Here is a 25196-nt window from a genome sequence, read left to right on the forward strand (position 1 = left end):
TCGCGTGACTGCCAGCCATTTAAAAATGTTGCACAACCTTTTCTCAGTTGACGACTGGTATTAGTAATGACAGGGTGTTCATATGGATTGGTGAATGGTGACTTACCAACATAACTCCTTTATAAGGATTAACATTTATTTATAGTTAGGAAACTTAATACAAAATACTGCAGCAAAGAGCGCACTGGGATTCATTTTTTTTTTTAAAATGGTCCAATTATACATAATTTCGTGATCTTTAGTATACAGAGGGAGCCTCTGAGTAGAAGTGTTCGCACTTGGTTCAAAATAAAGGGACAGCACGTTAGGAGCGGAATAAAATGATAGACTGGAGAATTTAAAACAATGATGTTTTTAACATTTAATATTAACAAAGGCACTGGGCTTGGTATTTGAAGAGCTAACTTGGTATTACAATCTTCGGTTGAGAAAATACCGTTCTCCCTTACAGAATATATATGTTATGTTAATACAATAGAACACAAATCAAAGTTTAATATAGCCTCTTGCACTCACACAGTCCAGCGCTGGCATGACCAACAGTGGACGGCATACAGAAGGCAAATGTCATGCAGTAAATATTCAAGAACGTGTAACATTTTACACACCAAAGGTATACTAGCTAAAAAGAAACGGAGACTCGCATATACCTTTAGGAAGCATCAGTTAAACTGGCAAACGAGGTAGAATTCCATCACCCAATGCCCTCTTCTCTGCAGTCCCTACTAATGAGCCAGTAAACCCTCTGCTGTTATCAACTGTTAAAATCTCAGGTCCCACTCACGCTGTAGGTGTATGGACAAAGGCAAAGCTATTCCATAATCCTCCTGGATTTTTCCTGTCCCCTTGAAAGGGACATCTATTTGTTGGTGATCCTCAACTCAGCTTATTAAGGACCCCTTCAATGAGCAGTTGGACACTGCTTCCCAACCAGGGACGAGGACAAGGCTGTTTACTTGATCAAGTGAATGAACAACCCGTCAGAGAGTCTGAGGTCAGAGTACAATGACCCCCACCTAGACGGCACAACACTACCGTACACCACAGCTGCAACATGGCCAATGTTAGATGCTGTATTATGGGTTAGTTTGCTGCTAAGTGCAACTGCAATAACAATCATAAATGGAGTAATGTATAAATACAAAGTTGTTAAATGAAAAATCAATGATCAGAATTAATAAGAAAATAGACAAACAAACTCGGACCCTTACAAAGATTCAGGAGTAGCTGGTGACTTGGAGCTTTCTTAGAAGCCAGTGACGGCCAGCATGGCTCGCGGGTGGAGAGGTCAGGGGGTCCTGCAGCAAGGGGGGAGGGATGGGGCGGAGGAGTCGTCACTGCTACAGCCTTAAGACCATCTCCGAGAAACAAGTGAATGAGGTAAGGGGAGAACAGCTGGCATACAGGAACAACACTAGGGTAGGAAGAGGCATATGAGTTAGAGGGGAAAGGAGTATGACGTAAAAGGCAGCTGGTGACGGGAAGTCTCCCTCCAGCCTTACCAAGCAGGTAAAATAGGGGGACCTATGAAGACACCGGTGGAATGGGAAGGAGGTAATATTTGTTGACCAAGTAACACTCAAATCTCTCCTTAACCACAAGCCGCACACAGGCAGTTGCACTTTTAGGTGTAGGAGGTATAAATGCATGGTGAGTTTGAAACAGAAGACAGGGCCTTGGACACAGAAAAAAGACAACCTCACTTAAATGTGTGAAGGGTAGCTGACTTTTTCCAGACAGTCAACTGCTGCCTTTTGTGCATAAAGAAAATTAGCCTGGACCAAATAATAACGTGGCCACTATAAAGGCAACTTTTTGAAACAGCAGTAATAATGACAAGAACGTGTATATCTCAGCAAAGACTAAAAGTAAGCAAGAGAAAATTGCATACCATACGCATTCCAGGGCACTGCTTGAATTTCTTTTGGCAATGGCTCATTACATCAGTTGTCTAGTCACATGTAAAAATTATCTTTGGAAACATTCTATACTCCTAAGGCTATATAGAGCATGACACAAAAATGTACTTTGTACCTTAACACTTTAGATGTGGATCTTGCAAAAAGGTCCAGATCTTAATAATCTCTTGGGGACCTCTGCTGTGTACTAACATTAAGTTTTTGTATGAGCAAACGTTCTTTTTTTGCTTTTCACCAATATCAAACGTTTTGAATCCATCATGTTTTTCTGGCCTAAGCCCAATCTTCCTAAGGCACATGCCAGTATAAACATCATCAATTGGATAGAGAAGGATCCTGTGTGTTACATTATATAATCTAAGGGCCAGTTGGCCAGAGAACAAAAAACCACCACCACCTGCGTATGGAGGGTATGAACCTTCATATACACTTTCTGGGATGTAGTACTTCAATTTTCTATTCCTGACAGGACTAGCTCTTTCTATTACATCGCCAATAAATAAATCACTTGCTCTGTCTATAGATACATTTTTCAAGTAATCCAGCATCAGGTGGGTATTTACAAAAACATCATCATCACCTTTAAAAATAAATTCGACATCAGCACAGGAATCACTGACCCACTTCAAGAACAAAACCTCTTTTATGGTCAAATTGAAGAATGTGTCTCTATAATTCCAAAGTAAAATGTCCTTATACGTTTCACTTTCGTATTTCACTAGGTTGGAAAGATCTGGAAAGTAATCCTCAGTTGGCATTTTTCCCAACAAGAACACCGTTACCACCTTTAAATTACCAACACTTACTTCTGTTCCCCAAGATTCCCTTATTGCTTGTCGTCGGATAAAATGCTGGATAAGAGATTTTATAGCCAGCAGTAAAAAGGGTTTATTGGTACACTTGTGGGGTTGATCAATCAGCAATGAATAGTTCCTGCACCTCATGTATAATAAGAAGTCCTTAAATCTCTCTGGCAGCTTTGCAAAATCCTTCACATCTGTTTTAACTGCTGAATCTGCATCACATGAACCCCCAAGCCTTCCATTCAGAGACAAACTTTCTTCAACAGTCATGCTGTCCATGAATGTCAAAATAGGGTTCCACAACCTGTCAAGCTTAAGTTGTTCTTCATTCCAGTAGCCTTTGTTTCGGGAGAACTTCTTCCAGAACTTTCTATGTGGCACTACTATATTTTGACGTTTCTCTTTTTTCTCTTGGTTGCCACTTTTTGAGATTGCCATAATTAAATAGATAACGATATTTATCATAATCAAACTTCCCAGCAGTTTAAACCTTCTACAAACAGCAATCATTTCTCATACCTCAAAAAAGACAAGATAAAAAACGTTGTCAATGTTGCAATTGTTAAAATTGTTGATACTTTCATGTAAATTTCATATTCAATGATTTTTAAAGGCTACAACAGAGGTTCAAATCACAACATATTGAACCACGTTCACTTTTATTTGCATATTTTTCTATCTCAGATTTGTACTGCACTAAACAATATATAAAATGAGCCAATAGAAGAACATACACAAAAATAAAAAAATAAGTTAGCAAAGAAACACGAATGAATATGCAAAAGTTATGCTAAATGTCTGCAAGGAGAATTACTGTTTCTCTTTGTACAATGAGTTCTAGTGGATAGCCTGTCACCTTGCTATAGTAATAGCAGAAAGGAGTTCGTGTTTACAGATTCGTTAAAGCAAGTTTAAGATTTTGAACACAGGACCAGACGGCGAGGGTGGCTTCCTGAAACTCACTGTCCATCTCTAAAAAACGTAAAAATGTTATGTGGAACTCACTATACAGTCATAGATAGGGCTCTACTATGTAGAACTCTCGTGATCCTCACCTCTAACTGGAACCCGAATACATGAAGCCCAGAAGAGCTGTTGAAATACAGCTGTTTCTGCTCTGCCTGTGGATCCGAGTGACATCTGACAACTTTATCCTGTGGCCCAGTGGGTTAATTCTATGGACTCTCTCCTTCCACTCCCGGGTTCTGATAAAGCCTCACAGCAGTTTGGGCACTTTACAACTCTGTAAAATACATAAATAAGAATCAAACCAAGCACTACAAATGTATCGTGCTCTGTAAACGAATTATGCATTCGAGAAGGCCATAAAGCAGGTGCCATTGCAAAGAACTGCGAGCTCGTGAAATAAAACGTTATGCTACCCGTAATCCACCTACACAATAGAAGCAGTTCACCATAGAATATTGGCACGGCACATAGGATCTTTGGGGCATTGACCCCGCCCGTCCCTCCCACGTTTGCCTGTACATCCCAGACACACTCTTTATTAATATTTTTTCCTTTAAAAACTTTGCCGGCCATACCCCCATTTTTTTGCTTCCTTTAAGGGAGCGGCCACGGAGCTCTCTTTCCCGGCAAAGCAGTAGGCAAATGTCAGCCTGTGCTAGGACTAATTGACTGGGACACTGTTAACTGAATAGTGCATGTCAGACTGGCCAGTGTTGTTGCTGTGGCCAGCATGACATGCGCAGTTGGCTTCCACGATCATTGCTATCTGGGAGCTGTGAGGCCAGAGACACAGCATCATTCGTCTCCGATTGAGCGCTGAGTTTGCCTGCTCCAGCCAATCTTGGCACTGCTCTTATGCCGTTTAGTATTATAAGCAACATGAGAGCAGAGCTCGGATTTTCTGGGATGCATTGCCCAGCATGCACATGTTCAAAGCCAAGTGCGTAAAGCAGGAGGATCCAACTTCGGTAGGGAGGGGATTGTGAACATTTTGCAGATGAACGTGTGCTGCTGAATTGGGAATCCTACAAATAAAATCAGACATAAAGGTATGTTTTTGTTTAATCAAGCAGTGTGCACAGTAAGAAGCAGAATTCATACTGCAGAGGGGATTGGGGTGCCCTTCTATTTATATTTTTTATAAAGCAAAAGCATTTACTGTTATGCACCCCGCCACTTACAAAAGTTACGAGCCTCCCCTGGCTCCTTCTCTAAAGAGCAGAACTTATTACACATAACGTTAAACTGTATATTGAGTATAAAACTAAGAACAAACAATTACAGGCAGAATTTGTAGATCATGAGAAATAGGTACTGATAAGAGATAGCCCAAATCTTTCTCTTATGAGATGGCCCAACTCGAGGCATGGACACACAGCAAGACTATTAGATGGCTGGCCCGTAAAATTCTAGTTCCCCTCCTTTCAACAGCAAAAAAAAAACACCCACAAATGCCTAAACCTAGATCTTGCAGCCATGCTATAGTAAGGTGAAATGAGAATGAACACAACTGTAGTAAGGAAGTGCAAACTAAGTTAATTACCGAACAAATTTTAACTAATTTAAACACCCTTAGAGAGGTTTTTGAAATTCTCCTTTCTTTTCTTGCAAAAACAGCCTGTAAGAGGAAGACTATTCCAATCGCTGATCTTTGTGAAGAATTGTCCAACTTCCTTCCCAATAAAAAAGAGAATAGCTACTCGGAGTTTGACGCTCCTCTGACAGATGGCCACTTGGCTAACATTGTTCCTCTTTAATCCGGTTCTTCACTAGCAGAATTCAACCAGATCACTCAGGAAGAATCAGAGAAAGCTGTTCTGTACGGTCAATACCAGCTCACCTTTGGACCCCTGTCATCAGTATAACCCTCTACAGTTCTTTCAGTAATCAACTTGCGATGGAATTATTAAAAAAAAAAAAAAAAAAAAAAGATGGCAGACCCCAACATGGCAAACTTTAGACCAATATGCAAAAAATTTAGTAAACAAGCAACTCTCCTCAGATCTCGAGCAGAATGGTCTCCTTCATTATACTCAATCTGTTTACTAATCCAGCTATGGCACGGATTCAGCACTTATCGAAGTATCTGAGTTTGCCAAGATGAACAAAGACCTAGACCAATCATTTACCTTAGCATTAGTAGGCCTTCTGATCTACTTTAACACAGTGTCTCACTCCATTTGTTGGAATGGGTGGGTGATGTAGGAGTCTATGGTGGAGCTCTGCCTCGGGTTCAGTCCTTTTCAGTAGACAGGGACCAGACAATTCACCTTCCCCTTTCTCCTCACTTTCCATGCTACTGAGACACGATAAAACAGTGAGCGCATCTGAGCCCTACATTGCTCAAAGAATAGATGACCCATCTTGCAACAATCATCCAGTCCTTCAGCATTAAGGTGATATTATATTCCAATGACACTCAGCCTATGTTTTCTTTTCAGAAAGTGAACATCGCCCCTCAAGAGGTGTTTAAATCTAGCTCATAAGGGTGGCAGTTTGGATGAGGAAAGTCTGTCTGAAACTAGATTCAGAAAAAATAAAATGACACTGCACGGCCTCGGATCGCCAAGTGATTTAGAGAACTACCTTCACTTGCGACCATGGCCAGAAATCTAGACAATAAATGTGATAATAAGAGCTGTCTTTCTGCCCTCAAGTTGGATCAGTGACATCAACCTATTTTGGACTTCTACGCGCTTTTATAAAAATGGTGAAACTTCTCCCTGTAAACATTTGCTATAGCATTGTCCACTCAATCACCTCAAAGTTGGATTATACAAATATGCTATATCTGGGTCTGCCTCAATATGTGCTGCACTGACTGCAGATGGTTCAAAACGCTGCAGTTAGCTTACTATTGAATATCCTGGGTCAGCAGCCCGATGCAAACCACCTGAAAGAACTGCACTAGTTACCCATTGAAAATGCATCTATTTAAAATGCAGGGTGTTAACATACAGGGCCTTTCATGGAACAGGCCTTAAATATCGGAGGCACGGATTTCACCATTATAAACATAATATATAGCTTAGATCATCCAACAGGTTGCTGCTAAAAACCCGTGTCTGTAGGATTAGAAAAGGAGGATGCTCTTTCTTGTTTCTCGTTTTACCATTTTGGAATAAAATCGGACTAGGCATTAGAGCCTGTCTCTCTGAAGCAAACGTCAAGTGGTTATTTCAACACTGTATTTTCTATATAGTGCCGGCACACCCCTTTGGGCTGTTGTCGCACTATGCAATGCGATACATTCACAAAGTCATAAAAGTATGAGTGATGGGAAAACAACTAGGGCTGTTTGAAGTGAGCCAAGATCAGGTTGCTCAGCAAGATGGCAAATAGAGAGAAAAAGACACAACACTCATCCAGTAAGCTGGGATCGGTTTCTTCCATGCCCTTACGCTCTAATGATGCCCAGCCTGGAATGTTAGCTCTGTACACAATATTAAGGATGCCATTCTGTTCATGTGTGAATGTGAAGATCAGTTGGACGAGTAGGCTGGTCTGCTCCTGGTAGGGCATCTAGACAGATACTTATCATCATCTGTATGTTCCTAGTAATAAAGGAGCCACGTACATAAACACAGAGGTCAAGCATCTTTGTAAATCTTTACACTGGTAACAACGATGAATAGATCAGCTGAGACATACAGAAACAGAATCCAACATATCTCCGTTTTTTTTAATAACAGAAAACTAAGATATTGAAAGACACATTTAGACTTTCGTAAGAGTAGTATACAGTTCAACCAGGATCTAAACAACCTCCCTTAAAACCAATGCAACGTCTTACGGCCACAATTAAGATGAAATCTAATGCTGGTTGCACTCAGTTCTGTACTCGGGCATTCCATGCAACAAACATCACTGCACTCACCACTTTTATAGGGAATAAAATACAACCTAACAGGGCACTCACCCTGTCAAAGGACACTCCGTGCATTCAAAACCTTTGCACTCATGCTTGTTGTCAGGTATTCTGTTCACTAAGAATCAATGCAATAATTTCTGTCCAAGGGGATTCCGTACTCTCTAACTCCCATACCAGTAGTGGGACAATACACTGCGCTCATCCCACTATAGGGCATTCCATGCACTTCAACTCCCAGTCAACAAGAATTACCCTACACTGCACTCATTTTGTCATGACCATTTAGTGCATTAAATATCACTGCACGCGTGTGTGTCCTAGGGCATTACATGCACTTAAACTAACTCACTGCTACTGAACCATACACTGCATTCATTCATCCTTGTAAAAGGTATTGTGTGCAATATATCCTTTGTACTCGCACTACCCTAGGGCACTCCAAATTCTACACAACATACATCACTACAGAGACCCTGTTTTAGGGTACAACTGCATTCACCCTGTCATTAGATCCTCCATGCATTCCACACTTCTGAACTCACCTGTCCTAGGACACTATGTACTCACACTGCGGCACTCAACCTTGGAATAGGGTAGTACATGCACTTCCACCTCCCACACACCTTGCAGGACCATATATGTGGCACCCATTCCTTTCATGAAGCAGGTTAGCAACATTGGATTAAATGTGGATATCAATAGCCCACTTCCAGCATATGAACACATTCGAGGTACACCCTACAATAGCTAGTGACCACTCAATGCTAAAATGTAGGCTGAATCTCTTTAATGTGCGCCACTCCAAGCAACAGCATATAGGTAAGCTGGAGGGACTAGAGATTAAAATGGCTCACTAAAGATCTGGAGGGGTAAGGTGGGCAAGAGAAAAACTGCTAGATGACCATCAAAGTAAGGGGTCCAAAAAATGAAGATCCATGGAGCGAATGGGCCTCGCTCCTTCAAAAAAATGGAAACCAGCTGCACAACACATAGAAGCAAGCTGGGAGAAAACAGTGCAAAACTAATGAAGTTCAGCAAAAAGAAATAGGCAAAATAAAGCTGCTACTAAATAAGGCCCTCCGAGAACAATACCGAAGCAACAACAACAACAAAGTTAACTGGAAAAGAAGGTCCTATAGGAAACTGTTCTATGCGACAAGACAGGTATACGAAATTATAAGATCTAACAACCAGAGAAAGTTTTGGGCATGGATAAATGGCATGGACGAGCAACATCTCAAAAAGAAGTCGCTAACATTTCCCCAGCACATTGGGAAGCCCACATAAGGAACTTATTCAATGACCCCCCAGCACCAACCATTTTCCAGACTACCAATGTCAGCAAGGAGGCAGGTGAGCAAATATTAAAAAGATCTAAAACTCAAGTTGAAAAGTTGATTAGCTCCTTGTATGAAAATGGGGCGTCCGGACCAAATTGCATTCCAGCAGCCGCATACAAAAGAGCCCCCAAAAAATGGGCCCAGGTAATATCTGCTACATTTTACAATCTCACTCTATGGGTACATCAATCCAAAAAAAAGGGAGAAGTGCAATTTTAGTGCCAATCCATTAAAAAGGAGATTGTACAAACCTTGAGGACTACAGGTTGATAGCTTTACTGGATATAGAGGGGAAATTCTATGCAAATATTTTAAACAAGGAATTGGAAATATGGGACGAAGAAAAGCTGATCCCTCCATGCCAAACAGGCTTAAGAAAAGGCTGCCTTACCAAGGAGAACCTGCTCTGTATCTCCCATCTGATAGAAGAAACGGTGCAGGCAAAAAATAAACTCTATCCCTTGGCTCGGTTTGCTGCGGCTTTTGCTAGCGTCTCACGTGGCAAACTCTGGGCCAAATTAAATAGGTGGGGGATTACAATTCCCCTACTCAATGCCATAACAGCATTATATACTGGCACATGTGTAGAAATGACAGCGGGTTGACTAAATCTACCAAGGTGTATACTTAGAAGGGCCTAAAATAAGGCAGCATGCTAGCCCCCCTGCTGTTCAACCTATATTTGGCCGATCTACAAACTTTCCAAGAAGAAACAAGATCATTACCCCTGAAAGTTGACATCCACAAAATACAGTTACTGCAGTACACTGGCAACACTGTGTTATTTGATCAGACACAAATAGGGTTTCAAAGACTTTTTAATTCCTTAGCCAAATACCGTGAAGAAACAAGTTAATGATTAACGTAACAAAACACAAAGTGATGACTGTCAATCAGAAGATAATTAAGAGAGGGGCATGGTTCTGGTGAGGGAACAGAAAAGACTTAGGTATGTGGTGTGGCTGGACAGCCAGAGGTGCCCCACAGCACATATTCTTACACAGGAGGCAGCTTCCAACTCTTGGCCTGGGCACAGTTCATGGAGTATTGCTACGCGGAACTCCGCAAAGTTACAAACAACTCCGCGAAGTTACGCGAGTAGTGGAGTGCAGTGCGAACTGCAGTTTGTGCTGATATTTGTCGCTCCTGTAGAAATTCTACCCGAACCGCAGCTCGCGAACTTACCGTTCGCGATCACGAGAGGGGAAAAAACTCCACTGCACATCGCGAAGCGGAGTTTTCTACACTCCGCGAGCTCCGCGGAGTGCAGAAAACTCTGCAAACTCCGCGAATGGAGCGAAGTTCACCGCCCAGGCCTACTCTCTACCTTGGGCACTTTGTGAACTGAATAAAATCTATCTGGAGTTTACACTCACAAGAACTCCTAAAGGCAGTGGCTAGTGAACTGCTACCTGCCACCGCTTATGGCCCATTTGTGTTCCAATGCTAAATGGCTTGACAAAGTTCAGGTCAGTAGCTATAGGAAAATGTTGCCTTACCAAACTGCACAACACATGCCCAATACATTCAGAATTTTACCTCACCTCACAACAGCTAGTATTAAATGCAAGGTATATGGCTTACTGTCGGAAATTAAAGAAGGAACCCTCCTGCACATTAAAATATATTTTGTGGCAAGCAATAAATGGAAGAGAATCAAACTGGTGTCACTTCCTGCTTAGCTCATTGATAGACCTAGAAGCAGATGATATATGGGCCGTTAATCCACCAGCAAGACACATAGCAAAACTGCTTGTCAAGCAAGCAAAGATAATATCTTGGGATCAAGACGTGAAACCTAGTGAAAGGAAAGGCTCACAGCAGCTGGGCTTCCAACTTATACGACCCAGGATCACTGCCAATCCACTTATCCCAAACACTAACCAAGGATATGAAAACAAACTTAATGAAATAAAGATTTAGTCTGATCCCACTCAAAGCTTACTGGAATGGAAGATGAGAAGGGGATGATTTTAGGCTTTGCAGTTATTGCGCAGCGGACGCCGAGTCATTAACGCATATAACCTGCTTTCTGCAAACCGCTGCTCCCATACAGGAGATTTTGGCTGCGCCCACTTCTGCAGGCATTAAATGTTCGCACATATGAGGAGGCGATGTTCTGCTGCCAGAAAGGAGGGTCGCCTTAGCTGTTAGCACGCTTCCTGAAAATGTTCTGGATAGTGACCAGAATATTGCTAGCAGCAGAGGATCAGAACCATGACACCCTGCCAAGTAGTAAATTGGCTTCAACAGCTAAGCAGCTAATGGACTCAAGGACAAGTATGGCGATGCAGCAGCGCAAAGGACTTTATAAGCAAGGTGAGGACCACTGACCTCTCGTAGAATTCCCTAACATAAGGCCCAAAAGAAACACCACCAAGTAAAAAATCAGACCTGGAAGACAGAAGGCTCGGGATCAATTTCACAACGCACTTTACTAAACCTATTTTAGCGCAAATGTAATGATTTTAAATAATTGTACAATAAACCTTTCTGAATTCCTCTTATGAATCATTATGTGCACACTTCTAGAATGTACAGTACCATCAACTAAGAGGGCCACTGTGTACTGCACTCATAGCTCCCAGAGGGCATTCCAAGAACACCACACAGCTGTATGCAGCCATCCCTGTCCTAAGGAATTCCATGCAGGCAATCACTTGAAGACAACAACAATACCGTAGATACCTGCTCTAACACCAACCTCCAACTAGCCTCCTTCTTGGTACTGAAGACCTACTGCAGTTGTTATTACGCAGTACCACAAATAACCTTGTGAAGTCTCATTTAAACGGTCTTATCAAGCAAACAGTACCTTCATAAAATTGCATTTCACAAAGTTGCACTGTAAATCTGACAGACTTCACTTAGATGTGCTGGTTAATCTACACTACACCCTTGTTTCTCTTTTTTTCCTTTCTCTGACTGACTGCCTTCACAGGAAACATCCATGTTCTTCAGTCCCTGCAAGTTCAAGCCTCACGATACAATGTTACTGAATAATTGCAGGGATATTCCACGAAACACCAGCACAGAATGTGCAAATCGCCAAATTATTATTTTTGCACACAGAACAACTCTTTTCACTGTGATGAAATCCAGGCCTCAGTTGATCTTGAGTGTTATTTACAGCAACCAGCTGTGTGACGCATGAAGCTAGTTGAATATCTGACGTTTGTCTTGGAACCCATGTCCTGTGAGCCAGCAGTCTTGTGACTGAGATGCATGAACAGTCATCACAGGACTTGATTGTTTTGGACGGGAAGTAAACACTAATCTCTCAGAACAGCAGTGAGCAAGTTTGAAATCATCACTTTGGAGCAGGCACATAACAAACGCAACCGACTAAATCAAAGTAAATCCTTCACAGCGCACGCCTTCCTTATGGAGTAGGTGATGGCTTTTCAATTAGTTGCAGTTTAACAATTTCATACACAAAGTTCACAGCTCTGTGCTTAGTCCAAAAAGACCTTGTCTTGCTTATGTTTTTTCTGAAATTAACATTAAAATAAATGTACCATACAGCAGATCCAGTCTATAAGGGCGTCCTTCCAACACTTCTCTCTCTTGTGAATATTCTTCCCGAGACCATACAGCCACATAGTGCAAGTATCTTACAGCCCGCAAAACATCAGTGCTCTATAACAGAATTTGTTCCTGTTTTTTTCAAACTTGTTAACTCTAGACACTGTATAGTGGTGGATCTTTTCTCCTGCAGTGCTCAAAAACCTTTCTAACCCATTTCTAGTTCTCTCGAGGCAGGGGTCGAAGGTCTGGTTAAGCTGATATGGCATCCAGCATTTGTTCCATTTTATTGTTTATCTCCTTGTATACAAGTTCTAATGTTGTTGGATTCTTGTGTTCATGTAGGTAGTTATTTTATTAGTTGTGAACTACAGGTAATAATAATACGCCTTAAAATTCGCTGGCAGAAGCCTAAATACCTTTTACGATTACATGAAGCAGTAATACCAGTACTTCCCAAGATTTTCCAGAATAATCTGAATCGGTCTCAGATGCCAGCAATGCATTGCTCTCAATCTCCTCACTCATACTTGAGATAGCCCAACAAACTTAACAGGCACCTTAATAGGCCACTGTTTGGTGTCAAACCAAGTGTAACCTCAATTGCTTTCGCCGTCCTGGAAATTTGTGTCAGTTTCCTTTAAGACTTTATGCAGTATCCTTTTGCTTCACCACCAAAGGGCCTACAGTTTTACAGACTGCTTAGAAACTTTAACTGTTATCAGAAACAGTGGTTCCTGTGGAATGGTATGATCTATCTTGATAAGGAAATGCGCACTCGCAATGCAAAGGGTTAGAGTAATGTCCGAGGGAGAAGAAACCACATATAGCAATTGTTAAGTATATCACAGTTGATTTTTTATCACGAAAAAGGTTGAAGGGAATATATACAATACCTAGAGAAAATGAAAACACTGAAAAACAATGTGCATAGTGTCCCCATTGAAAACAGAAACCCAAAGTATTAGTACCAAAACAGTGACAGTTCTAGTACAAGGTTTCCACAATACTATGAAAGTCAGCCATTAAATATATACAGGGTAAGCAGCAGCTATATACAGTGATATGCGCTTGTTAATGGTTCACTTATCTTTTTGTGTCGACGACGTTTTGACCCTCTGTCGAGTGTGGGGTCTCATCAGGACCTAGAGATGTAGGGACATCTGGTGATTTGACTGCGCAGCAGCGTGAGGAGTGTGTGCCACAAAGGTATGAAACAAAAAGACGATACTCACAATGGGACAACAATTTACTCACCCTGGTTCCTTAGTGAGTAGAGTCACCTTGTCCTGGTTCTAGAAACTTTAACTGACATTTTTGGTTCCTTGAATCTTAAACAATCTTACTGGTATCAATAAGGTTTTTACATTGTAACCAACTTACTTTGACCCACATCTCCTTACCATGACATTTTTATTATAGTCTGCTTTTCCTTCAGTGCTTCCTATACCTTTTAGAACCATGACCCAACTTTTGCAACTCACCTATCTATAATGGGCATGAGGCAGGAGATTTTTTTATTGAACTACAGCATCATGTGGTAGCGCACTGTCATTTACAGAAAGCACATTTTCCATTGATATGGCAACTAAATTTGCACATAGTTGTACTGATAAAACTAAATTGCACACAAATGAATATGTGTGGATATCGGGTTTCAGTGAATACTTATCATTTGTGCATCACCAAGTAAAGTTTCCTAATTTGTCAGGATTCATTTTTGCTTTCCTAACTGCTAAATGTGTACAGTTCCTCTAGAGGTAATTACATTTTGTTGTGACATCCTACAGATTTGTATTCACAACCAGCAAGATTGTAACATAACTCCCCTTACTTTTATTTCGCCTACTGCAAAGTCAGAGAAGTTTATAAACACCAATCTCCATGTTAAAAAAACATAAGTAGCAATTTGTCAGAAGACATCACCTGACATACGACCTCTTTCTTCAATGCGCAGGAAATATGTTCAGATAAATACAGAATTTAAAGACGTCTTTAGTTACCGGTTGGACTTCTACAACCAACCAAAAATTAACTCACGATGGCTAGTGGGTCGTGACCCAGAGCTTGAGACACACTTTTATCCAGTATTTCCTCAGTTCTATTTCCAACTTCAGAAAGTTAGATAATTTCATTAGGCCGTGGGATCGCTGGTAAACAGCTGGATACGAATCTGAAAACAGGGTCTCTTAATCCTAGAATGACACCTTCGTATTAGAATATGGGGTAGTATGCTAGTTCCACACTCTTCCAACCCCATTTTTCAAAATGTTTCACATCAAGTCATGACGCTGTAGCTGTATTTAATCACTCTATTGACTCATTTCTAAAAAAACACTAACCTACCGCATTTGTAGGCTTTATGTGGAAACGCTACAGTAGGCAATGGGGTGTTCTATGCTATCCAATGTCTATCAGAAGTGGAAACCTGAACAGCAGCACATAAATGTCACTATTGATAAGTAGCTAACAAATGCTAAAACAAAATGCTCCATATGTGCCATGGTAATAAATCTAAACCAAAAAAGCAGAGTGGGCAACACATTTTAGGCGAACGTATTGGTGGAGATTTAGCTAGTGATACTGTGTATTTAGAGTATCTTCAAAACACCGGAGAATTTTGAGTTCTCTCCAAACTCTATATAAGGCCCTATGTTCACCTGTCACCTTCACAAAGTCCGTTTAATTTAATAGTTTGCGTTATTTTTAAAACAACCTTAAAACATTTTACAATTTATTTTCCAGTACGAATAAAGAAACTTTGAATCCCTTCAAAAAGCATTCTCTAAACCTTTTAGCTTTATTAATTGAATTTATGTAGCATTATCTGTAATGTAAAAATTAGTATAATCAGGCTTTTTTCGGCAGGGTAAATAGTCTAGTGCCGTGCTTTCAAAACGTTTTAGAACCACAGTCCACTTTTTAAACCGAAAAACTTTCATAACCCACCTACTTTTAAACATGAGGCAGGGCGTTTTTTGAAAGTAACATAAATGGTAGTGTATTGTCATTTACAGACAGCAAGTTTTTTCTATTGAAATGGCCACTAAATTTGTATAGACAGTTTTACAGATGCAACTATATAGCACACAAATCACAATGAGTAAAAATGCGGTTTCTGTGAATGTTTATCATTTATGTATGCATCACCACGCGGCTTGGTTGGTTTTGATCCTGTTAAAATCTGTTTCCAACACATTTCAGAGTTACAAAAAAAGTGCTTAATTTTTGCTTTCCTAAATTCAGGATGCATACTTTGTACAGGTATTTTCATTTAGTTGCGTATTGCAAAAAATAACATCCTACATTGTCCCATAAAACATTTAAAACACCTTTCACTATTTCAGTCAGAGAAAGAAAAGTAAACACCAATCTGCATTTTAAAAGAATAAAGCCGCCTGACCTTTGACTTGTCTTTGAATCACTGCAAATGTGACAAGTTAAATAGAGAATTTAAAGGCATCTTTATTTATTGCACCAACTTTTATGACATCCAGTTTGGGAAACACTTTCTCTTGTTTTTCAATTCATTTATGGTTAGCATAGGAGTAATAAATTCATATCCTCTCTACTGCGGACCATGCACTCCAAGGGCACATGTTTTTTTTATTTTTTAACAACAGATTTTATTTGGTCATTATGCAATACAACAGGCAGTGATCCTGTATGAGCTCGTTGAATCATTCGGACAATATGTGCATCAATAACCATTTCCATAAAAATAAACAGTCCCTGCGGAACATGCAGGTGAAATAAAAATCTAAACAATATGAATGAATGAATGAAATGAAATTTATAAACGCGCAACTAAGCCCGAAGGCATCAAGGCGCCTAACCAAAGAGAATCATAAAAGGCAAATCCAGAACTAAGGGTAGGCTTTAGCAAATAGCCACGTCTTGAGAGCCCTCCTAAAGGCTTGCTTTGAGGGAAGGGATTTAGTCTCAGCCGGCAGAGCATTCCACAGCTTTGGAGCCAAAGTTGAAAAAGCTCTGCCACCCCACTTGGCTCTACGAACACGGGGGACTGATAACAAAGATTTATTGGCGGAGCGCAGAGTTCTGGAAGGGGTATAAGGGGCCAACAGGTCCCTTAGGCCTCCAGATCTGCTAGTAGCCAAAGCCCCATAGATCAAACATAGGGACTTAAAAGAAATCCTGGCCTCAATTGGAAGCCAGTGCAGTGTCTTTCTAGCGGCTGAAGCAGAAGCCCGCTTAGGTAGATCCAGTACAAACTTGGCGGCGGCATTCTGCACCATTTGAAGTCGCATTAACAGACCCTTGTTAATGCATAAATATAAGGCATTACAGTTGTCAAGTCTTGAGCCTATTAATGCAATTACAATTTGCTTTCTGGCTTGAAGGGACAGGTAATGTTTGATCTTCCGCAGGATGTTTAGTAAGCCCCAACATGTGGAGATAGTCCTCTTTACTTGCTGACCCATCCCCAGGGTAGGGTCAATCATGACTCCTAAGTTCCTGGCCAGGGAATATGCAGACAGTGGGCAAGTTTCGGGGTACAGCACATAATACAGCAGATACAGAAAGCTCATTCCAGTGAAATAGTAGAACAGGCAAGCAATAAGAACTTGGGGGACCCTTGGCAAAGGATGGTGGATCCCGCTCAAATGTCCTCCTCAGGTAGAGGGGGCAGGTCGATCCCACGATAGGTCGCCCACCGCGACCATATCTTGCGATGTTTCCGTGGGCAGCCCCTGGCTTCGATCACAGCAATTTCGACTCCCATACACCTATCTAATTCGGTCTTCCATTTGCTTATAGTCGGAGGAGAGGATGCTTTCCATCCCTGTGCAATGTCACGTTTGGCAATAGTAAGGGCGAGGAATAGTAGATGTTGCTTGTATCGGTTCCCCCCAATGTCGTCAGTAGAATGCAGCAGAAACAGTTGTGGGTCCGATGGGAGCACCCACCCCAATACCTCGCTAAGACATGACCGAACTCTATTCCAAAAGGGCTGTAAGGCAGTGCAGGTCCATACCGTGTGGAAAAAGGACCCCTCATCTCTGCCACACCGCAAACATACTGGGGATTGAATAACTCCCATTCGCCACAGTCGTACTCTTGTCTAATAAACTCTATGCAGATATTTGAATTGGATGAGCCGATAACGCGTGGAGACCGCCGTGCCCCTGGGGCTGGCAATCGCCTCTGCCAAGGGCACATGTTTAATGGATTTAATTTATCTAGAGCATAAACTACACAACAACAGTCCTTCGGAAAATTATGCCTCCTGCCTGTCAATCTATTTACCAGGAGGTAATAGAGTTAAAATAGCATACTTGCTTTACGAACCACCTGCTCTGTTACCGACACAATACAAAATAAACAAGTTGAACCAAAAACATGTAACATCTTCAGTGCAAGACCAGTGGCAGAGTACCTTCTGGAGAATTTGCCTCCTTAAACAGATCTCATCAAATGAGATGTTTAACAAATTCTATACAGACAGCCTCTTAGCTATTTCTACACAAGAGGAAAGATCTGAGAACTTGGTCAGGGTTTCCCCAAAAACATGTAGCAGACTAGCATAGTCAGCCATAATGACATCTAGTAGAAGCCTCATGTCCAGAGATCACTTATGATGGAATGCCAGACTAGCAATACCTTTCCTAAGATTTATTTATGTATTTTATTTTAAAAGTTTATAAAGCGCACACCTACCCCTGGGGGTTTTCCGGCACTAAACGTCAGGAAAGGGACCCTCAGAACCAGCAACTCAGAACAGCCATGTTTTCAGCTGTCTTCGGAAGATTGATAGTAAGGGACATTGTCTTAGCTGTTCAGAGAGGGAGTTCCATAGCTTGGGGCCCTGATAAGTGAACAAAAGCCCTCCCATACATGACCGTTTTATGGTCAGGATCACACTCAGGGACAGCCCACTAGAGATAAGAGGCCAGGAGGCTGGTATGATTTAACAAAATCCTGCAGGTAGTGTGGACAAACCCCTGCTCTTTCTATATGCATGTAACAAAAGGTTTTGAACTGGATTTGCTTCTCATTTGGGAGCCAGTGTAGCTCCTGTAACAAACGATCCACCAAGGTCCACCCCGGAATCCTGTAGAGCATCCTAGCTGCAGAATTTTGGACCATCTGCATCCGTCTAATGGAGGATTTGTCTGCCCCCAAATAGAGCATGTTGTAGTAGTTAATCTCAATAGGATCAAGATACGCGCTACAACCTTAGTTCAAAAATGTTGCTTTCAATCTGTTAGTTTTTATGTGTGCTCCAGGGGTGGCGTCTTCATTCAGGCGTCGGTATGAACAATTAATGTGTAGCACTTCCCATATGGGTTGTGTCCCCCTTGGGCACTACCGTTATGCAGTTATTTATTGTTATCTTTCTTGAAATAAACAAGCTTAAAAGGCAGTTGTATGTATTTATTCTTCATACATTGTTTTTCTTTTGTTTTTTAATCCATAGTATAAGGACTATTGTTTATCCAATGCATTTTGGGTTATTCAAAAGAACCCTTCATCAGGGATTAGTCCTAGGATAAGTATTGAATAATATCATGAGGACTGGTGATTGATTTTGTTTTGACTAAAACTAAGTCTTAATATCATGCATGTATACAAAAATGAAGCTTAGTTTGTTCCAGTCATTGTCTCGTGTGGTCAAATGACAAAGCTTAGTATCCGATTTAAGGTGAAACTTTCCGATTGAAGACATTTAATAACGTGGTGGTGATAGACGTTAGTGATCGAAAAAAACGCGTTAGAGCTTTTGTGACTAGAGTTCATGGTTGTATGGCTGCAAACAACCTTTATTGAGACGGGGTGAATAGTGACGGGAAGTGGAGTTGAAATCGGAGGTTTACGGTAAAATTGCAAGTTAAATGGGGTGTTTAATAACGTAAAAGCGACTGGTGTTAGTTATTAAGAATTGAAAAAAAGTGGTTGTGCTCATTTGAAAGTTGAAAGAATTAAATCAAGCTGGGTGAAAATAGTCGCGAACGTGACTAATGTAAGTGCTTAAGAAAAAATTCGTTTGAGCGTTGGTGAGCGGAGTTCGGTAAAAAAGTGGTTGTGCTCGTGTGGCGGTTGAAAAGACTACAACAAGCGGGGTGAAGCGTGTTGCAATAAATTTTAGTTTAAGGTGATTACGAAGGTGAACGAAGATAGAACGATATTATCGGTGCTCGTACCTTTCTTGGTTTTAATCGTTGGATGTACCGCTTGGCAGCGTTTCAAGAGATGTTAATGTCAGCACGGTGCGGATAAAGTGGGCGCTTGTGCTTCTTCCGGTTGCAATCGTTTGGTGTGTCGCTTAACCAATGATTGGTTGCTATATGGACGTTTCACGTGGTGTTAGTGTTAACGCGGTGTCGATAAAGATAAAAGTAAAAATAGGACTGTGAATTAGTCCAGAAATAAAAAAGGGGTAAGGTGTGTAAAACCAAGGTGGCCATTTTGTAATGAACTTTTGCTTGGAAATGGCTATTAGAACTTGTTTTGAACCTTATGAAAATGCTTCAAAGAAAATATGAGAGTAATTTATAAATAACATGACAATTCAATGCGTTCATTCATCCCAAACGGGTCGGTACTGTCCAATCTTTTGATCCAATAGTTCTCACGTTGGAGTAAATGTTTTCTATGATCACGACCTTCTTTTGGTGTAACCACTTCAAGGATTAAGAATTTAAGTTGACTGATGTGATGATGGTTTGCTGTGAAATGATTAGCCACTGCTGACTTGATGTTCTTTGTGCGAATGTTTGATTTGTGCTCATTAATTCTGATTTTTGTTTTTCTCTCTGTTTTTCCCACGTAGACTAAGCCACATGGGCATTTTAATAAATATACCACGTTCATCGTGTCACATGTGGCTGTGACATTGAGTTTGATGTTGTAACCCTTTCTGGGGTGTGTTATATTGGTTCCAGGGATGATATTGTGGCAATTGTTGCAATTTTTGCACGCAATAGTTCCTTGGTATGTTTGTGTGTCTTCAATCATCTTGTGTTTTAACATTTCACCCAAGTTCTTACTCCTAGTATATGCGAAAATTGGTGTGTTTTTAAAGAGATTTTGAAAATCCGGTTCAATCGTTAACATTGACCAGTGACGTCTAATAATCCGTTTTACAGTGGAGCTGGCCGTGGAAAATCTAGACACCATCGTGATGCGATTTTCTTTGATGGTTGATGTTTTTGATAATAGTTGTTGTCTGTTTTTTTGTGAGCTTCTTTTTTCTGCATCTTCAAGCACTTGTTTGGGGTAGCCTCTTTGTTGAAAACGTTCCTTTATTTCATTTAATCTGACGGTTGAGGTTTGTGGGTCAGATACAATTCGTTTAACTCGTAACATTTGTGAATAGGGCATATGCCATTTTAGTGATTCCTGGTGAAAACTTGCATAATGTATTGTGTTGTTTCGGTCCGTTGGTTTCCTGTAAATGTCTGTTGTGAAGACATTGTTAGTCAAATTTATTAGTACATCCAAGAATGTGATTTGTTGTTTTTGTACTTCATGTGTAAATTGTATTCTGTTGTCAATAAGATTCAGGTTGTTTAGAGCTTCATTTAGTGTGATTTCAGAGCCACTCCATAATATGAAAAGGTCATCAATGTACCTCAAGAACAGTTTGCAATTTTTCTGCCATGAATTCTTATTTAGAATGTGGTCTTGTTCGAATTTGTCCATGAACAGGTTCGCGTACGCCGGTGCGGCACAATTTCCCATGGAAGTGCCTGTTTGTAAAAACCATTGGTTTTTCCAAGTGAAGTAGCTTTGATATAGCGTAAAGTGCAGTAATTCCATTAAGAAGACTTACATTTCTAAGTTTATTTCCGAATGTAATAGTGCCATCTCAACAGCTTCTATCCCTAAATTGTGAGGTATTGAAGTGTACAGTGCCTTTACATCTATGGTGCACATAAGTAGTGTTTCTTCTTTGTCAATGTTGAGGTTATGGAGTTTATTTAAGAAATCTGTTGTATCCTTCACAAATGTTTGGATTTTGAATACAAGTGGTTGTAAATGTCTGTCAATGAATTGTCCTACCGGTTCATGCAGTCTTCCTTTGGTCGAGACTATTGGTCTGAATGGCGGATTTATCAAATCTTTATGTATTTTTGGGACCATGTAGATGGTAGGGCTTCTTGGATGTTCTTTAATAAGGAACCTTTTGGTTCTTTCGTTGATGACTCCTTTTTCAAAGGCTTGGTTGATAAGTGCTTTCAATGTGGTTTTGTAGTTTTCAGTGGGATTAATGTCCATCTTGATGTAAATGGTTTCATCAGAGAGATGTTTGGTAACTTCTGTTTCATATTGACTCATGTTAAGTATAACAAGGGCTCCTGCTTTGTCCGCCTTTTGGCATATAATATTGGGATTGTTGGAAATGCTTTTTATAATGCCAAGTTCTTTTTGTGTAAGGTTGGTTCTTTTTCTTTTTTTTCCAAGATTAAGTTTAGTTAAGTCTTGTTTTACTAAGTTTTCAAACATATCCAAGGTTTTATGGCTGATGAGTGCCATATATGTGCCTGCATGAACCGGTAGGACAATTCATTGACATACATTTACAACCACTTGTATTCAAAATCCAAACATTTGTGAAGGATACAACAGATTTCTTAAATAAACTCCATAACCTCAACATAGACAAAGAAGAAACACTACTTATGTGCACCATAGATGTAAAGGCACTGTACACTTCAATACCTCACAATTTAGGGATAGAAGCTGTTGAGATGGCACTATTACATTCGGAAATAAACTTAGAAATGCAAGTCTTCTTAATGGAATTACTGCACTTTACGCTATATCAAAGCTACTTCACTTGGAAAAACCAATGGTTTTTACAAACAACAGGCACTTCCAAGGGAAATTGCGCCGCACCGGCGTACGCGAACCTGTTCATGGACAAATTCGAACAAGACCACATTCTAAATAAGAATTCATGGCAGAATAATTGCAAACTGTTCTTGAGGTACATTGATGACATCTTCATATTATGGAGTGCCTCTGAAATCACACTAATTGAAGCTCTAAACAACCTGAATTATATTGACAGCAGAATACAATTTACACATGAAGTACAAAAACAACAAATCACATTCTTGGATGTACTAATAAATTTGACTAACAATGTCTTCACAACAGACATTTACAGGAAACCAACGGACCGAAACAACACATTACATTATGCAAGTTTTCACCAGGAATCACTAAAACGGCATTTGCCCTATTCACAAATGTTACGAGTTAAACGAATTGTATCTGACCCAAAAACATCAACCGTCAGATTAAATGTAATAAAGGAACGTTTTCAACAAAGAGGCTACCCCAAACAAGTGCTTGAAGATGCAGAAAAAAGAAGCTCACAAAAAAACAGACAACAGCTATTATCAAAAACATCAACCATCAAAGAAAATCGCATCACGATGGTGTCTAAATTTTCCACGGCCAGCTCCACTGTAAAACGGATTATTAGACGTCACTGGTCAATGTTAACGATTGAACCAGATTTCAAAAATCGCTTTAAAAACACACCAATTTTCGCATATACTAGGAGTAAGAACTTGGGCGAAATGTTAAAACACAAGATGATTGAAGACACACAAACATACAAAGGAACTATCACGTGCAAAAATTGCAACAATTGCCACAATATCATCCCTGGAACCAATATAACACACCCCAGAAAGGGTTACAACATCAAACTCAATGTCACAGCCACATGTGACACGATGAACGTGGTATATGTATTAAAATGCCCATGTGGCCTAGTCTACGTGGGAAAAACAGAGAGAAAAACAAAAATCAGAATTAATGAGCACAAATCAAACATTCGCACAAAGAACATCAATTCAACAGTGGCTAATCATTTCACAGCAAACAATCATCACATCAGTCAACTTAAATTCTTAATCCTTGAAGTGGTTACACCAAAAGAAGGTCGTGATCATAGAAAACATTTTCTCCAACGTGAGAACTATTGGATCAAAAGATTGGACAGTACCGACCCGTTCGGGATGAATGAACGCATTGAATTGTCATGTTATTTATAAATTACTCTCATATTTTCTTTGAAGCATTTTCATAAGGTTCAAAACAAGTTCTAATAGCCATTTCCAAGCAAAAGTTCATTACAAAATGGCCACCTTGGTTTTACACACCTTACCCCTTTTTTATTTCTAGACTAATTCACAGTCCTATTTTTACTTTTATCTTTATCGACACCGCGTTAACACTAACACCACGTGAAACGTCCATATAGCAACCAATCATTGGTTAAGCGACACACCAAACGATTGCAACCGGAAGAAGCACAAGCGCCCACTTTATCCGCACCGCGCTGACATTAACATCTCTTGAAACGCTGCCAAGCGGTATATCCAACGATTAAAACCAAGAAAGGTACGAGCACCGATAATATCGTTCTATCTTCGTTCACCTTCGAAATCACCTTAAACTAAAATGTATTGCAACACGCTTCACCTCGCTTGTTTTAGTCTTTTCAACCGCCACACGAGCACAACCACTTTTTTACCGAACTCTGCTCACCAACGCTCAAACAAATTTTTTCTTAAGCACTTACATTAGTCACGTTCGCGACTATTTTCACCCCGCTTGATTTAATTCTTTCAACTTTCAAATGAGCACAACCACTTTTTTTCAATTCTTAATAACTAACCCGTCTCAATAAAGGTTGTTTGCAGCCATACAACCACGAACTCTAGTCACAAAAGCTCTAACGTGTTTTTTTCGATCACTAACGTCTATCACCACCACGTTATTAAATGTCTTCAATCGGAAAGTTTCACCTTAAATCGGATACTAAGCTTTGTCATTTGACCACACGAGACAATGGCTGGAACAAACTAAGCTTCATTTTTGCATGCATGCATGATATTAAGACTTAGTTTTAGTCAAAACAAAATGAATCACCAGTCCTCATGATATTATTCAATACTTATCCTAGGACTAATCCCTGATGAAGGGTTCTTTTGAATAACCCGAAATGCATTGGATAAACAATAGTCCTTATACTATGGATTAAAAAACAAAAGAAAAACAATGTATGAAGAATAAATACATACAACTGCCTTTTAAGCTTGTTTATTTCAAGAAAGAAAACAATAAATAACTGCATAACGGTAGTGCCCAAGGGGGACACAACCCATATGGGAAGTGCTACACATTAATTGTAGTAGTTAATCTCAACATGATAAGCCTCTACCACTGTTTATTAAGCTGAGAACGGCAATAGTCAAATGATCTTCCTCAGTCACTTCAAAACAGCAGAACATGTGGCAGCCACCATGATCACGTCACCATTATCACCTGAGGCTTTTTTAGTTAACTTATCATTGAGCCAGAACCCCAGGTTCTTGACCTTAGAGGCTGGATTTGGGATTTTTAGTGGCCAATGATGGTGGTTCCACAGGGACGGTTTCCTTCCAAGCACCAACACCTCTGTCTTATCTCCATTCATTTTTAATGAGTGCTAGTTCACTCCCTCTGCCACCTTACTCAGACAGGAGTTCAAGGCTTTGTCCTTCATTGTCCAAACACGCCCCAGTCACCTTAGGAGTCCCACAGGGATAATCCCTCTCTCCTACACTTTTCAACCTATTCATGGAACCGGACCCTGAAATTCTTAACTACTCCAATATCCACTATCACATGTATGCAGATGATACTCAACTGTATTTAAAAATTTACTCACTAGAGGCCATAAAATCTCTCAACCTAACGCTACAAAAAACTCAGACCTGGCTGGCCGAAAACAACCTGAAACTTA

The 25196-nt window shown here is 40.3% G+C and overlaps 1 protein-coding gene across 3 annotated transcripts in view; it reads right to left on the reverse strand.

Moving 5' to 3' along the window:
- Positions 1-346: 346 nt before the first annotated feature.
- Positions 347-25196, reverse strand: part of LOC146821565 (N-acetyllactosaminide beta-1,3-N-acetylglucosaminyltransferase 2-like) — a 162599-nt gene continuing 137749 nt past the window's right edge. For all 3 annotated transcript variants that reach the window (XM_085612572.1, XM_085612569.1, XM_085612571.1), the window contains 2 exons: positions 3778-3965; positions 347-3241 (listed from right to left, as the gene is read on the reverse strand). In XM_085612572.1, coding sequence (XP_085468698.1) covers positions 2036-3232 — 1197 coding nt within the window. In that variant the 5' untranslated portion in view covers positions 3233-3241; positions 3778-3965 and the 3' untranslated portion in view covers positions 347-2035. The remainder of the gene's footprint in view (positions 3242-3777; positions 3966-25196) is intronic.

Source organism: Triturus cristatus, chromosome 6 (genome assembly GCF_964204655.1).
Source record: "Triturus cristatus chromosome 6, aTriCri1.1, whole genome shotgun sequence".
NCBI lineage: Eukaryota > Metazoa > Chordata > Amphibia > Caudata > Salamandridae > Triturus > Triturus cristatus.